Here is a 17,333-nt window from a genome sequence, read left to right as displayed (position 1 = left end):
ACAAATGTTACTTCAGTAAATCAAATGAGATCAATGTCATTGTGATTTAAGCGGACGTTTAACATTACTAATGCTTAAAAAAATAAAGATATCTTTCACACAGTTTCTGCTCATACGTGGAACTTTTCAGTGACGTGTTGAATTCAAACTTGTTTAAACATGACATGTTTCTGACGTTTACTACAGAGATGTGTGCTTTTCTCCTCTGAGGCCTCAGCTGCAGGACGTGGTGAAATTTATTTGACTTTTATATCTGTGTTGATCCCTGGTTTTACGGGGTTGCATCTGTGAGGACTGTGCACTAAAAACAAACCCGACACTGTCGTCCATTGAGAGCAATAGATAATCGACACTGGACTAAATGAAGTGAGACGTACTCATCTCACTACATATTGATCTCATCAGACTTGACCTGACTTCAGTTCACTGCTCAAAATATACATGTTTAAAACTGCTTGATTCTTGACTGATGTTTCTATTCCTGTTGTTCACTTGCTTTCATTTACTATTTTATTTAAACCTATGGTTTTTACATACATATTTGTGATTTTCCCTTCAATGAGATACATACATACAGAAAATTCCTCCCCTGGTCCTATGAAAATGTTAATATTTTCTCTCATCCACGCCTGCAGTCCTGAGGCGTGGATGAGGACCAGCGTGTAAACAGGCTCAGGTTGCGATGGGGCTCACTGCAGGAGACACAGAATCCATGATGATACTGTTCACGCCCCAGTGCTGAGACTAAACAGATTATCACAGTTATAAAATAAACTCATGTCTGAAATTTCAGGCCATTTTTTGTGCAACAGATTTCAAACTGAGCTCAAGACTGCGTGTTCACTCTTCTGCCAACAGTAACTTTCTCACACTTCTGATTTATGTGTATCCTGAACCCAGTGAACTTACTGTACAGTTATTTTACACGTTTGCATCTGCACAGGAATTTACAGGATAATAAACCTGACAAGATATATATGATATTTGAAGGATTCTGCTGTTTGAGTTAATAGTGATGGATTTATGAGGTTTTGAAGTATCTTATAAAGAAATGCTTAGACCTGCTACAATACATGTGTTTAGCCACCCGGTGGCAGTGTAAACAAGCTGTAAACTCAACATAGACATAAGAGTATTATCACCTTATAGCAAACAAACATGAATATTTACACATCCAGCAGACATGGAACAACATCAGGAGAATAGTCTTCTGAAACAAACTTTTTTCTTAAGTTCTTTCAGAAATAGTTTCAGAAAACCGAGGAATATTATACTTCTATATACGTTTCAGTTATATAATATTCATAATTATCTTGACCAATATACATGTGTTTTTACTTTAAGTTTATTTATACAATTTTTCATGATGCCTTTTATATTTTATGTAAATTACTTTGGTTTGCCTTGATGTCCAAATCTTGCATTTAGCATCTAAACGCAGTATGTACAAATTCAATGAATTGTTTACTACACACTAAAATGTAGTAATGAAGTATTACTGTAAAGTAAAACTGAAAAAAGGAGTTTCATTATCAATACTGACATCTGGCTTAATAACAGTTGATTTATAAGATTTGTGTTTTTTTGGGATTGATCAACAACCTTAAAATGACTTAAATGATCATTTACTTACCAAAATGGTTTCAGATTAATTTTCTTTTAGACGACTGATTGATTGATCTACAAATCTTCACTGGTGTGTTACTGGGTGACTGGTGGAAATGAACATAGTGTCATGTATAGTGGAGGTCTGAGGGGCCCATAACACATCTTTGTTGGAGGCAGATGGGAAATGAATCCAGCCACGGCTATGAAGACACATTTTATATTACTACTGTGTGCTTTACTGTATCATCATTTATTATGTGTTCATACATTCACACAGGAGACTTTAAAAGTGTTCACAAATGCATTAATAAACACTTTATATGTAATAAACCATTGTTGTATTCTGCTTATAAATATACTTACAGTGTTACCGATACATGTTGCACATTTCATACAGATCAACAGCTTTTATTTTTATGAAGTCACTGCTTTCACTAACTTACAAGAGTCATTTTTTTGACACTTTGCAAACACATCTGGTCTCACAAAGGGGCCCTGACGCCTCAGCTCGTCCAGGGGGCGCTGTTCTGAAGCTGCTGGCCTGTCTGTGGATGAGAAAAAATGTTACCCAGCAGGAATTCTAAAGTACACAGAGCAGTACAAGTGTCAGCTTTCTGCTTCACTGGGTGATGTCAGTTGACTCCAGATATCTCCTGATGAACAGCAGGATTACTCACGTCCTCTTGCACTCAATCCCTCCTCCACTTTAATTCATGAGAAACCAGTACCCCCCTTCTTCCTCCTCCCCCTCTTTCAAGATCTGGTCGAATGTTGCCTCTGGTGATTTTACATCATTTCTCTCCGCCTTCCTACAATCCGATTTCAGTGCCTGGAGTAGGCTGGATCTCCGCCTCTAGAGCTCTGAGTAAGACCAGCCATGTGACATAACACTGGGCTGATTAGAAAGATTTTCTTTTCTCTGGGGAACAAGTCCCTTGTTCACAGAGTTCTTCGTCCTTTTTCTACACTCAACTGTGAGAATTTGTCATTTGTAAGCCCACAAAGTTATTGATCAGACACAGATAATAATCCAATCCACAAAACACGTTTCTTGACTGAGTGGATGAAATAAAGTGCAGCCGCTGACACTTTAATGACTGAATAACTGTTTTTCTTTTTCTTGAATTGTTGTGTCCAAGCCCGGTGTGCAGGCAGCTTGCTAGACACCACAATGTGGACCAGATTCTGATCCATATTTCCAAACAACAAAAAGCACATGAAAGATACATCAGGTTTTCAGATCTTCAAGGTCTTCCAAGTGGAACCTAATTCAGCAAACATTCACACTCGGAATTCTTACAACCTTTCTAGTTTTTTCATCACACAAACTGTACAATACAAAAGAAAAGAAGTGTTTCTTCTCAACTGTGGCACCAAAGATATGTGGCTTTTATTTAGGCAGGTTTAAACGTGCAATGGGATTCCGGTCAAAAGTTCTAGAACATCTTCATTCATTCAGCTGTCATTTAAATTTACACAGTTTATTGTTTATTTAGAATAAAGGTACTGTTGCAGATTGATGATCATGGAATTGTCTTTTTTACTAAACTTAATCTAAATTTCTTAATCACTGAGCAGCCGAACATACGTTTGTTCAGTGGAAATGAAATATTGTTCAAACTGTTCCCACGACTGTGTTACACTTGCAGGTTTCTTAACTTTCAACCTTCCATCCAGATCAATAATGTCATTGGGGTACGAGTCTGGAGACGGTGCAGGTCTTTCATTATTTGATGCCACTCTCTGGTCCTTGTGATGTTTTGGGTCAATGAACCTCTGACCAATCAGTCGGTCTTCATTTGTTACTCTGACAGCAACATAGAGTTTCACCTACTGCAGCTCAATCTGGTCCTAATGACGCATCAGAGGGTTTAGTAACATCACAGGGCTTGTAAGTCATCAACAAACTTTGAGGCACCTGTCGGGATCATTTGTAACTTCCAGGCTTCATTTACTTCAGTCGCTGCAGCAAAACTGTACGTTGAGTTTATTTTTCGTGGCAGTTTATACACTTTTGTGTCATTTTTAAGTTTTTACCAAAGATTGTTCATTGGATTCAACTCAATGTTGTCATGTGTCTAAACTCTGAGATAAAGTGTTTTGGGACACTTTTGATTATAGACTTTCCATGATTGCTTTTCTGCAAGAAACTTAATTTAAACTAAAATACATTTTAGTTTTTACTACCTCAACTCTGACAAATGTTCAATAAAAACAGGAACAATTAAACTTTTCTAAAATCTTTGTTCACATGGAACATACAGTACTATTTTCATGATAAATGAAAAAATGAAAATTGGAGCATTTTGACAGGGAACTGTTTGATCGATGAGTTACAAAATCCTTAAAAAAAACATAATTTTCCTAACACACAATTAAAACGGATATAGAGGATTACATAATATATCACCATCCACCTATAGAAGCAACTTGAGCTAATGTTGGACTAATTTGAGTAATAAGGGCACAGTCACATTTTTAATGCTGAGTTTTGTCTTAATCACCATCATTTCAGTATCAGCCTCAGTCTCGTGGGCTGCTGAGGTCTCTCAGTCAGTCCGTGGGGTTTGCGTGCAGCACCAAACCTTTCTCCACATTCCACAATGAAAGAGTTTAGTCCCTGGCGCGCATTGTGATTTAGGTCATCGCCAATTCAGCGCCTGTTTTGTGGCATCTGAAAGATGTCCAATCTCCTGGGTTGGCACAATCACCCCATGCCTGTTACCATGGGGAGCAGGGCAAGCTGGAACCTCCTCCGTGCGCGTTCCCAAAGTAAATCTCCACTTTCCAGGGGGTTGAGGCTGAGGGGGTTGGGAGGTAACTAGCGGTCATATGTGCAGTGGAAGGTGCTGGAGGTTCATGAGGCACACACCCACTAATTAACCCTCTCCTCTACTCCTGCAGGGCTTCACTCAGTGGGGTGATATTGATGGATAATGTGCGCTCTCAGTGCGTATTGGCGCTCAGTGTAACAGATAAAGATTCTCAACCCCGATGGAAATCTAAAGAGGTTAATTCAGCTGACTCCTCCCAGTGTTGTCATTTATCGTATTAATAATCGCGCCACTCGAGTTTCGCCTTAAAAGTGGGAGGGCTGCACGGGAGCGCCGGGAAACCGCGAGGAGCTGTCTCCGTTACGCGTGGTGCTGAAAGTGCCACACGCCGCATCATGTGGTCGGTCTTCTTTGTCTTTCTGTCTTATCTGGACAGAAACTTCGTCAAGGGCGACTTCCTGGACGCGGAGAAGGAGAGCAAAGAGATGTTCTCCATGCTCAACGGCACCTTTTGCGCAAAGATGTCCAGCGTGGGGGAGAATCTCCTCTACCAGGTGTCAGACGGAGCCGAGGTGGTGCGCTCCGTCGTCAGTCCCTCCGGCAAGCTCGTGAACTGCACCGTCATAGTGAACCAGATGCAGGTGAAATCCTTCATGCACGAGTGCAGGCTGGGGCTGAAGGAACAGAGAGCCGGGAGCCAGCTGGAGACGCGTTTCACGCGCATGGATGAAGCCAAAATGGTTTGCCACGAGTTCAGAGAGAGGTCCGGGCGCAGCGTCAAGAGGGAGGACAGCGATGACTCTTCGCTGCAGAACAAGGTGTTAAAAAGATCCAAGAGGGGCTTCACTTATCCCGGGACCCTGTGGTGTGGAGCCGGTAACATGGCTGATAACTACGAGCAGCTGGGTAGGTTACACCACTTCTATATGTTTCAGCAAATTACATTCTGTGTGCATTAAGTGTGTTTGTGCACGGTTTACTATCAGTGACCTCCTCTTTGCAGGAGACTTTGCAGAGACCGACAGCTGCTGCAGAACTCACGACCACTGTCCTCATGTCATCCACGCCTTCTCCTCAAATTATGGCCACACCAATTTCAAGTGGCACTCCATCTGCGATTGTGACTGTGATAATACGTGAGTAAAAAACGTTTTATTCTTCTGTCAGACCCAGATTGTTTCAGACTTGTTAACCCCACTTACAGTTAAATGGATTATTACAAAAAAAAAAAGGTTGGGATGTGTTGAGTCACCAGCGTTTAGTCATATTGACAAACCTGTTCTGTCCAAAAATGTGGTCACGTTGTGCGCAGTGGGAGTTTAAAAGCATATTTACACAAAATGAAATTACAGAATTAATAGATTATTGATGATGTTAAAATAAAGTGAATTCATTGAACTCAGTGAACCTAAGTTGTTACTATGAGAACCAACTGGTATTTATGTCACTTTTAGTCATATCAATATTGCAGTCATCGTGTGGACACCTAAAAATTAGGTTTAAGTAAAATCTAAATTTCAGAATTAATGACCTTAACTTGCAGATGCATTACAGTTCAGGATACGTGTCTATATGTTAACACCTCGGTCAATTTTCGTTTCTTTTCCTTTTGAAACTTAATGAAACAAGACTTTTTGTTGTGTCCATCTCTCTGCAGGTTGAAAACTTGTCTGAGGAAAGTCAACGACACATCTTCCAGGGTTGTTGGTCAGGCGTTCTTCAACGTTATTGGCGTGCCTTGCTTTGAGTTAACCTATGAGGAGCGATGTGTAGAGCGGCACTGGTATGGCCTGTAAGTATGGAGTTAAACTTTTAAGTAGCTTTACAGCATACTGAGCAGTATTACTCCCTGATATCCGCACACTAACCCCCTTGCTTTGATCCCTCTTTTTTTTTCATAGCTGTAAACGATATGAGAAGCTCCCCATTGCTCTGCTGCAAGAGGCGGTCCCATACGACTTTGGTGGTATTGATGTCATCGATGAGCTGACATTGGCTCCTCCCAAGAATAAAGAATCCGAAAAAACTGAGGAGGAAGAGAAACCGGAGAGTCCAACTCAGTCAACCATGCCAGGCCCTGAACAGCCCTCACTCACAAACGTCGTCACCGCCGCCGAGGACTTCATCAAGGTCCTTGCTACTGTCTCCACCTCGCAAAGCTCCACCAACGACTCTGACAAAGAGACTCAGAGCTCAGAGAAGAAGAAGAGGAAGAACAAAGGGAAGAAGAAGAAAACCCCTAAAAAGCATAAAGGAAAGGGGAATAAAAGGAAGCAGAAAGCAGAGGCAGGTGTCAAAACAGACGACAGAGCTGCGGTTTCGCCTTCTGGCAGCAAACCAGGGGAAGTCATCGCCCTGATTAACTTCATCAGTGAGTCACACAAACATGACCAGTCAAGTACAAACAGAGCAGGTGACAATGAATATGAGCTCAAAGGAAAAGAGGAGCCCTCCAACGAAGTCATGAAAGATGAACCAGCTATGGATAAGGAGACGCGTTCCACCACGCCATCACTGATAGTCCAGAAGAAGCCAGCAGAGGAAATTACTCTTTCTGCAAGAACAAACACAACCATTATTCCACGTAAAGCAAGAACCAGAGGGATAAGAAAGGGCGGGAGAAAGAAGAGCAAGAAAGTTCCTCCTCCTTCTTCTGAGGAGGTTGTAAGGAACACAACAGACAAGTCAAGTGACATTTCTGTCCCCACCTTCATTACCATAACCCCGATGCCACAACCCCAGCAACAAAGCCTTCAGAGCGACCCTGAAAAGCGACCTGTCGTCAGCACTGCTGGTACCCCCACTGGAATCACCAAAGTCAAAAGGAACAGGTCAAAGGAGAGGGGAGACAGAGAGGGGAGGAAAAAAAGGAGGAAAGTCAGCTCAGCTTCCCCCATTGTGGCTGTTGCCCATGAAAATTCCTCCGTGGACAATCTGAATGTGATCCCTCTCAACAGGGCTCCCACTGTAAGACTGGTCTCCACTGCAGAGCCGCCGGTTTCTCACCGGCTGGACATTTATGGAGGGAAAAGATCCGACCACAGTACAACTCCGAACTCTTCCTTTAGTGTCTTGAAGAGGCGAAGATCAAAGAAGAGAGGACTGAGAAGGAGGAAGACGGCTTTGCCTTTTTCAAGTGAAAAAACATTTTATCACAACATCTCTGACAATTTGCCCCCTATTCCCACAACTCCAGCCCCGGGTAGCAACACTCTTGCAATTCGATCCACAGAAAGTCTTCCAACTCAAAGTGTATGGAGGCTTTTTACAACAGCGCCCCCTGCTGTCAGTGCAAAACGACACAGGCCAACAATCAGGCGGCAGAGGAAGTCGAGACAGAAAGCCATGCCCACTACTCTCAGCAATGGACTTTCTGTCCTTGAACAAACTGAACACATACCAATGACATTTACAACCCCGCCGTCCAAAATCACCACCACTGACGAGCTCAGTCCACAGACGTCCGACAGGCCCTGCATCACCACCTCAGCTCCTCCCGCCATGAGCCCGATTCAGATAACGATTGAGAAAGTAAAGGCACAATTCACCAGGAAGAAGAGGAGGAAAGCAGCAGCGCTATCTATCAGACAACAATGAGCCATGTGGTGTGAGAACAGCGGGATATGCTTAAAAAAAGGCATCCTAGCTGGCTATGCTAGCTTCTGTCAATCAGATAAATCTGCTTCATAATGAGATAAATGATACATATTCAAAATATAATCTTCTTTGTTCGACATTAAAATCACAGATATGGACGAAAATCATTTAGATTGTAAAGTGTGGATCATGTTTTGTTATACTTTATTCTGGATGGGTGTAATACATTTACATCTGAATGACCATGAATGTATTTCACAGTGCTTCCATGTAGCTATGTTGAGTGATAAAATGAATAAAGTAAAAGAAAATTCTTTTCAACAATAGTTTTACATTTGAGAAGGATGCCTCTTTTTTTCCTTGTCGAGAGTTAGAGGGTCAATGCTACTTTCATTCCTGTATGCTAGCTACCACACAAACTACATGGTAAAAGATATTGTTATTTACACATTGGGTTTTGCATGAATTAAACAAACTAGATCTAATATGTTAGCAGTTGGTTAGCTTATATGGTTAGCTTACTGCTAGCAGTCAGTTAGCGTAGTTTAGCTTACTGCTAACAATTGGTAAGCTTATTTGGTTATCTTACTGCTATCAGTTGGTTAGCTTACTGCTAGCACTCGATAAGCATGTTGAGAGTGGTCTACTGATCCAATCCCTGACAAGAAAGCACACATTTTCCAAAATATTTTATTATTTCTTTGAATATATCTGTAGCTAACTGATATCTGAACAGCAGTAGAGAAGTGTGACACTTTACTGGGTCTAAAATCCTTTTATGTCCACAACCCCCCTGTTATCTCAGCTGGAATTATTTAATCAATATTGGAAGAAAACTTTGAGGCTCAACACATAATCTGCTTAACCAGATTTTTTTTGCGAACCTTTCTTTCCGTACTGAGCACAGAAACCATGCCAAGAAAACGTTTGTGTGTTTACTGTGCTCTTTTGCTCCGGGGCACTGAGGACTTTGATCTTATAGCTGCCACCTGCCTGTGTGGTTTGAGACATGGCCACATTCTCCACACAGATTAGGAGCTCACTTATACACTTTCACCCCCCACCATTGAGGGTTGTAACACCCAGTGCACAGGCTGAAATCCTCCAGGTCAGCTGATTCTCACACTCTGACCAGAAAAATGTATCTGGACGTGTTTCAAAGGCCGAAATGTTCAAAATTAGACTCACAGAAAATGCATGTTGGCATTTTTGAAGAAAGAAGAATCTTTTCTGAGAATATTCCCGTTCCTTCGTCTTGCAAACAGTGGGAGCGATGAAACAATGCAGACTTTCATGCTGCAGCTCAACTTTCCCGATTTTTTGGAGGACATCCAAGCATTCAAAGGGGCTTAGCATTCATAAGCTGAAATGGCAAAGTGACTAACACAATTAGATGTGTGGTAAAGCCGATTCTCACAAAGAGACGGGAAAAGTGGCAGAACATTGAAATGCTTGTGTAAGTGTATGACCTTTGAGAACGTTTCGGCCTCGTGGTAAGTTTACATGAAACATCATCCAATGGACTGAAAGTGTACGTTTCAAAACTCCAATGACTATGAACCTCAGCCAAAATATAAAGACCATTATTAACCAAAGGATGAAGAGAAATCTTCTGCACAGATGAACAGTAACAGTCTAGTTCACTTTAAGTCATGTCATGATGCCCATTATCCTCGTGAGATTAGAGTCTCAAGGTTCATCTTATCACGGCACCAGACACAGGTTGGCAACTTCCAGCACCAAACATAAAACATCTAATCTAAAGCATTCCTGCAGAGGCCGTCAGTCCTCAGGTCAACTTTCTGTGGAACACAACTTTGGCCAGGAATAATTTTAGTAACACAATAGTAAACATGTATAAGCAAAAAATTATCTGACACCAACACAGGTGCATATTTGAAGTTATGCCTCAATGCTTACTTATACTAAAGATTATCTATCTATCTATCTATCTATCTATCTATCTATCTATCTATCTATCTATCTATCTATCTATCTATCTATCTATCTATCTATCTATCTATCTATCCATTTGAGTAAATGTACTTAGTTACTTCCTACTATGGATTGTTAGTACAGCAATATACATACTGCAATATCCCGTACCTTGCTGATAGGTGCAGCTGAAACAACCTTCACACTGTATTGTCTCGTTACTGCGGCGATGGCTCTGAACATCTGAGAGTGGGCTCTCACACAAAGGAAAACGCAATCTGTGCTATAGAGAAGGACACGGTAATGAGAGGACATACACTCAGCGGCAGAGAATCCAATAACCTATTATAGTCACCAACAAAGCGGAGAATTTATTGATTGAGAGAAACAAACCTACAGAGGTTAAATTGGCTTGTGTGTCATTGATGGATGAGGAAGTGCACGTTCTTCTCTTGTTTCTGAAATGAGGAGAAAGGCAGCTCATCCAATTCAGGCAATCCTGCAGCAGCAACAGTCTCTATAGGAAGTAAGTTAAGTATGACGCACAAACAGGCCAACACAGTGAACAATAAACTCAACAACTGAATAAATATTTAAATATACCCTTTGCCAGTTTTCCATTGGTGTGACTGCTATCAGGTTTTGGTTGTTTTACTTGTTTGATTTTTTCCTGTTCAGGGACCTGAACCTGTTTAGTCAACCACCCTCCTTTCATCTTCTTACCCTGGGGACATCATGCCACTCATGGCCACTCCTCTGTCCACGCCCCTGACAACAATTTCTAGCAGCCAATCGTGGAAAAGACAACCCACATTTTTCTGACACACTTTTTCTGTTTGGGTGCGAGGAACCACGTCCTGGCACCGAGGCTGATTCTTAACAAAGTGGAGTACGTATGGACAAAACCATGGAGCAAAGTGCACTGTGCAACATTTGTGTATTTCTACAAATGTGCAGTCTCCACACAAACAGATGGTCATTAACATCAGAAAGATGGTGGGGGGTGGTTGGCAGGCACCGGTGTCCCTTGGCTTCCGTTGGACTGGAAGCTGAACAGGAACTTCACTGGCAGCTCTCTGCGGCAGGAACACAGAAACAGAGGAAAGTTGGTCTCTGTCTTCAGAACCTTCTTTTTCTTATTCACTAAAACGGCAGCTTGTGAGTTTGCGTTGGGTTGAAAACATATGTCCATTAAAGTATCATATACAGAATAAATGTCTTTGTGCTGCTACAAACTGTCAACAGAATCTCCCTTTCTGTCACAACCATTGCATTTCTGAATAAATATGCGAGAACGTTATCAAATATGAAGAAAAATAAAAGTTTACTAATCAACAATGTCTTTAACATGTTAACATGCAGTGGTGGAAAAAATACTTGGATCCTTTTTATGTGAAAGTACAAAAGTGTTGGACTGAAAAGGCAGCTTTTCTGTGACCAATATATTTACCAAGGACATTTTCACCAAGGATATGTTTTCACTCGTGTCCGTTTGTGTCTGTCCCACTGGAGGACTAACCACTAGACCAAATGAGTTAGTTCAAACCCTCTTGACAATTCACAACTGAAAATATTATTTTGTTAGTGCTGATGATCTAATAATGTCAGAGTGAAACTTCAGCTAGGGTCACTCTTCTGCAGAACAAGTACATCTCTTTTTGATACTCAAAGTACATTTAGCTGATTATTCATTTTCATTTTTACTGAAGAATGGATTAAAATACTTCCTCCACCACTGACTGCTAATTATTTTAATGAAGGAAGTAGATAAATAATCTGGAGGTGTTTAAAATTGTGCTTGTTGGGACCTCTAGTGGAGAAAGCCTTAAATGAAACTCACTCAGTGGAGATTCAAGCAAATAGTCAAATAATTTGATAATTAAACTATTAGTGCAGCTCCAACGTAACCAAATAGTAAAATGTTATTCACACATTCAGACATGAGTAATAATGATCCAGTGATATATAAGCATAGTAAACAGAATACTTTCCATGATAAAATAAATTGTTTGTTCAATCATGCTAAAGGTTAATTGTACCACAGTTAAAATACAATTTGATTCGACAACTATGTTACATAATCTGAAGCTGAAGTGCAACAGATGTGTTCCTCTGAACCATGAACCCATGTCCTTTCACTTAAAAATCATTTATTCCACAATCAGATCATTAGTTTCACAAAAGTCATAAAAAGGTCAGATGAAGAATGTGTGAGTACAATCAGCAATCAGCCATCACATGACCGACATGTACAGGTCGCACCCGAATGTCTCCAATCTGAAAGAGAAGATATATGAAGGGTGTCTCATAATAGGTAACCCATGATATTTCAACAGTGACAGGGTAAAAGGTGAGTCACTAGAGAAAGCACTGGAATATGTACACAAGATTAAAAATCACATACCTGTGCATAGGGAGGAACACATGTGTAACAGCATTCACAACAACTACTGCGTCCAAATACTACAGGTGAAGTGAAAATCTAAATAATATGGACTGTTCCAGATGCAATTAATAGAGTTCTTAGATCAACAATTGTATAATAATAACACTAATACTACTACTACTACTACTACTAATAATATTAACAACAACAATAATAATATAATAATAATAGTAATAATAATAATAATAATAATAATAATAATAATAATAATAATAATAATAACAGTTTTACATTAAATTTTAAGTACACAGAAGCAGATTTGTTTATCTTGAGGATATCAGTCTCCTTATCTCAGCGCTTGCTGTGTGTGAGTGGTCACAGAAATCACAGGTCATAAAAGAGGTGGGCCTACCTGTCTTATAACCGTCTGGTTTCTGCCATCGTCCCTTGAAACGATCAGTGCAGACAGACATGGACACATGCAGGACATTTGCAATGCTGCTCGTAACTGTTTTATTTTTGCTTGCATCTTTCCTGAAGATTGTCTCAGGCTCAGGTATGTTTGTGCCATAAAAACAAATAATTACAATTAATCTGAAAAAGTGTAGTGAATGCATTGTTTGGATTTGTGATAGTTTGTTAGTAAATTAGTTGCGTGTAATCAAATATTATTCAACTGAAAGTTTTTTTGCTTTTATTCAATATTAAGAAAAGAAATGCAGATGTTTTTTTTTTTTCATAATCTGCTGTTGTTCTAGATTGGTGCTACCAGTCCCAAGTCACATGCAATCACACCTGTGCAGGTAAAGCTCAAGACAAGACACTGACAATTAACAGTTTTTAAAAATGCAGAAAGCAGTGTATGCAGCATCTGAGCTCTTCCATCCTCCTGCCTTCACAGGTCCAGAGACATGGGGACTGGTGTCTCGGCATTGCAGCGGCAGATCTCAGTCTCCTGTTAACATCGTGACGAGGAGAGCACTTCCAGATGAACGCCTCACTTCTCTTCACCTCACGGGCTATCAAGAGACTTTTCATAGCCACTTCATAAACACCGGTCACTCTGGTATGTCTTTGTGATCACTGAAGGTTTAATTGAAAGATTGGTGGTTAAAAGACAGTTAGTCACTTCTGGATGCTTTAAATCAGTTTGGAAAGAGATGCTAACTCTACTAAGAAAATGAGAGCCAAACAAACCATTAAGAGACATAAACTAAGCACAAAATGACTCAAAATACCACAAACAGATGCAAGATTACGAAAAATGGATTCTTAAATAAAACCACCAAAGGAATCAATGGTCACAATGAGTCACAAATAGAACAGAATGATGTGCCAGACAACACAAATGACGCACAGTCACAGTCTGGGTGGGATCTCCATGAACCATTTTGTTCTTTTTGACTTATGTTTTGCAGTTAAACTGGACCTGCCCTGGAGTATAAGGATCAAGGAAGGAAATCTGTCTGGGACATACAAGGCGATTCAACTTCACTTGCATTGGGGCAAAGATGGAGGGCCGGGTTCTGAACACTTAATCGATGGAGAACAATTCCCAATGGAGGTATGAGATGTGTTATAACAATCACTACATGTGATAAATTAAGGAACAATTATACTTTTAAAAATGTAACATTAACTTAATATGTCACCCACAGATGCATATTGTTCACATAAAAGAAAAATATGACTCCTTATCCGAGGCCGCCACAGACCGCACAGGTGTGGCTGCTCTTGGATTCTTCTTTCAGGTGATTTTTTTTTAATTCTAATATCTTGCAACATAAGTAGTTTATATTAAAAATACAAAAAGTTGAAATATGAAAGGCCCAATATTAAAAACAATGTTTGGAAAAATACTACATAAAAATGTTGCTCTGGATTTCTTTGGGTTCAGTAATTGTTCAAAGTGTCAATGAAAGCATGTTTCAGGTTTGAGCTCAAAGAACGTACTTAATCCGGGGGTTTCAATTAGTCAGAGGAGCAGGACTTTAAGCTCATGAAAGATAAGGATAAATATAACTGTTGACACTGGTGGCACTGGTGGCACATGGTGGTTCAAATACAAAGATCGATTAAATACTAATAAGGAGATTTTCTGAATTGAAGTAAGTGTCATCATCAATGACCCATTTTGTCGATATTTTAAAACACTAAAAGGTCCAAGAATCGAGCCTTGAGGAACACCAAAAACATTTACACAAAACAATGACTGTAAAACATAAAATTAACTGGAATTTGAAGTCATGAGTTAAGCAGTAACTTTACAATGGGCAGTATGTTTTATTGTTGTGTTAATTAAGTTCAAAAATGTCACAGGCAATAAACTGCAATACAACTTTTAAAAGGTGATTGTTTAACACTTGACTCAGATAGGATGAGATAGGACGTAAAGCCTTAAATAAACGTCATTGTTGTTTGTCATCAGCGCACACAAAGCATCAATTTACCAGCAAAAATATATTTCAAGGGACTTAGCACTGCTTCAGTTTGTAGTCCACTTATCAACCTTTTCAAACCAAATAATTAACAGTATTTATTTGTTCATTTATTACATTTTCTATTTATTTCAGTTAGGTAACATTCTATCCTTTCATTGCAGGAGTCTGAATTTGCAAATAAGAAATTTGACCCCATTATAAGGGCTCTGAAATACATCCAACAACACAGTAAGTCTTGTTTGCTGACATGGAAAAATAATGTAATTGTGCTTTATCTTGGAGTGCCATAGATCTAATTGTTCTGCTGATTGTTCCAGCGTCAGGCTAAAGTGCAAATTTAGAGATAATAATGTGTCATAAAACACATTTCCTGATATCTCAACAATGAATTGATTCAAACAATAAATCTGATACCTTGAACTAATTTGTTTGATAATAGATCTCTTGCTTACTTGATTGCTTTGTCAATGTTTAATAAAAACCAGAAAACAGCACTACACTGAGGGAAGTGTCGCTGGACATGTTCACTCTGCCGCAGAAAAACATGACCAAGTACTTTCGCTATGAAGGTTCCCTCACTACACCGGGCTGTGCTGAAGCTGTCGTCTGGACTGTGTTTGAAGACACTATTCCTCTGAGCAGGAAACAGGTAAATATGTGCAAAATACAGCCTCTGAGGAAAGTACTGAAGTACTGCACTTAAGGTTATATAACATTAAAGGTTCAGTGTGTAGAATTTAGTGACATCTAGTGGTGAAGTTGCATGTTGCAGCGGAATACCCCTCACCTCACCCTCCCCTTCCAAATGTGAAAGAGAACCTGTGGAAGCCTTTAGTTGTCATAAAAACTCAAAAGGTCAAAAACCTGTTTAGTTTGTGCTACTGTAAAAAACATGGCTGCCTCCGTAGAGAGGACCCACTCCTGATGAAAATATAAAGTATTTAAATATAAAGGGATCATTCTAGGGTAAAGAAAACAACAATTCGTACAAGTTAGATGAAACACACACTAGTGAAAACATCACTAGGATTATTCTATATTAAATTTCTGCCAATAGATCCCTTTCACCTGAATCTTACACACTGGACCTTGAAAGCAGTTTGGGTAATCATCATAAATTAATCTACATCTCTTCCTCTTCCTTGTCTCTTTACTCTTTTGATTCACCGACACAACTCGTATAATCATTTAATCAATCATGAATATGCTAATTACGACAAAATACATTTACTTTTGTCACCACATATAACATACGAGTCCATACAGACATGGATGTAAACTCATACTTTGCAGAGGCATGAAACACTGAAGTGGTTATTCCAATTTTTATATTTTTGTATTTATCTATTTTGCTAAAAACAGCTGTTTCGTGCACATGCAGAACGTTGTACATTTGACCTGTGTGCTGTGATTCCCTCCTTGTTACAGCTCGCTGCTTTCTCCCAGCTCCAGTTCTCTGACGGAAAGCAAATGGTCAGAACCTTCAGATCAGTGCAGCCCTTGAATGAGAGGCAGGTGTATTACTCCAGAGGCCACGTGGCAGCAGTGAGCACTGTGTTACTCATGCTGGCAGCGCTGGTGCCCAGTGCACTCTCCCTGCACACCACAGCGTGAACCTTAGTGAATGAACCTTGATGAATGAATACTGCTCATACAAGAATAGCAAATACAAGAAATGTATTTAAAGGTAAATTAAGTATGTGTGAGTCTACTGTATGCACTGTGTGCGATGTTATTTTTGGGTAAAAAGAAATGTCATCAGCATTTTCTTTATTTGTTCTATACTTGAGTTGTGTATTTAAGTTTAGGGCGCGTAGTTTAAGTCTTTATTTGATTTATACAAGAAAAGCACTGGGGTTCACTGACGTTATGGATCTATTAATCGTTTTCACCGCTTTTGATTGCACCATGTAGGTTGATCCAGTACAATCACAGATTAGCAGCTGCTAATTCTTTTATTCTTATCTGATATGTTATCTTGGTTCATTTAAGTTTCCTTCCTGTTCTACAAATATTTGCACCCTGACCTGAGTGATGGCACATAATGTATGTTCAAGCTGTTTGGTTACAACAGGTTAAGCCTTTGGTGCGCTCAGTTTGTGAAACATTATGTGACCAGTAAAAGAAAAGTAAAAGAATAAAGTTTGATTCCTGCGTGGTAAATAAACATTTTAAAATTTTTTGTCTTCTTTATGAGTCTCTGTCATTAGTCCCATTCTCTCATTATCTGTTCATAGAGTTTATTTGATTATATTATTAACTTTATTTGGAGTAATTAGAGTAACATCCATGTATTGCATTGAATAAATACTGTTACTATTAATCACATGCCGTTTGTTATTTGCCAAGTGTGTGTGTAAAAAAAAAAGCCAAATGTGAAAATAAAGGATACAAAATATTCACCTTTAACAATCTGTAAAACTGTTTTATATTTTGTTAGATTTCTCCTCTACAGACTACATCTAGCCTGGATGTGCTTCAGTGTCACCTCCACTAACATCCACTAAGTGGCAGCACCCAGCACTGGTTTCAGGTAGCAGTTGCATTGTGTCATAAATGTCCTCAGACTTTTTATTTCTATCCTCAGGAGTC

At 39.6% G+C, this 17,333-nt stretch overlaps 2 protein-coding genes across 2 annotated transcripts; both read left to right on the top strand.

Annotated features, from left to right (window-relative positions):
• Positions 1 to 4,519: 4,519 nt before the first annotated feature.
• proca1 (protein interacting with cyclin A1) lies at positions 4,520 to 8,305 on the top strand. Its single transcript, XM_035153625.1, has 4 exons — positions 4,520 to 5,288; positions 5,386 to 5,518; positions 6,040 to 6,174; positions 6,284 to 8,305. The coding sequence occupies exons 1-4, from the start codon at positions 4,778 to 4,780 to the stop codon at positions 7,977 to 7,979; spliced, it is 2,475 nt and encodes an 824-aa protein (XP_035009516.1). The 5' UTR covers positions 4,520 to 4,777; the 3' UTR covers positions 7,980 to 8,305.
• Positions 8,306 to 12,795: 4,490 nt separating this feature from the next.
• Positions 12,796 to 16,355, top strand: ca4b (carbonic anhydrase IV b). The gene is made up of 8 exons (XM_047339644.1): positions 12,796 to 12,856; positions 13,059 to 13,103; positions 13,202 to 13,366; positions 13,719 to 13,864; positions 13,959 to 14,051; positions 14,903 to 14,969; positions 15,227 to 15,390; positions 16,170 to 16,355. Exons 1-8 carry the CDS (start codon positions 12,796 to 12,798, stop codon positions 16,353 to 16,355), a joined length of 927 nt encoding a protein of 308 aa, XP_047195600.1.
• Positions 16,356 to 17,333: the final 978 nt, after the last annotated feature.

This window comes from Hippoglossus stenolepis, chromosome 4 (genome assembly GCF_022539355.2).
Source record: "Hippoglossus stenolepis isolate QCI-W04-F060 chromosome 4, HSTE1.2, whole genome shotgun sequence".
In the NCBI taxonomy this organism is placed as follows: domain Eukaryota; kingdom Metazoa; phylum Chordata; class Actinopteri; order Pleuronectiformes; family Pleuronectidae; genus Hippoglossus; species Hippoglossus stenolepis.
The sequence above is the reverse complement of the archived record's forward strand: the minus strand, read 5'-3'. Positions and strand labels throughout refer to the sequence as shown.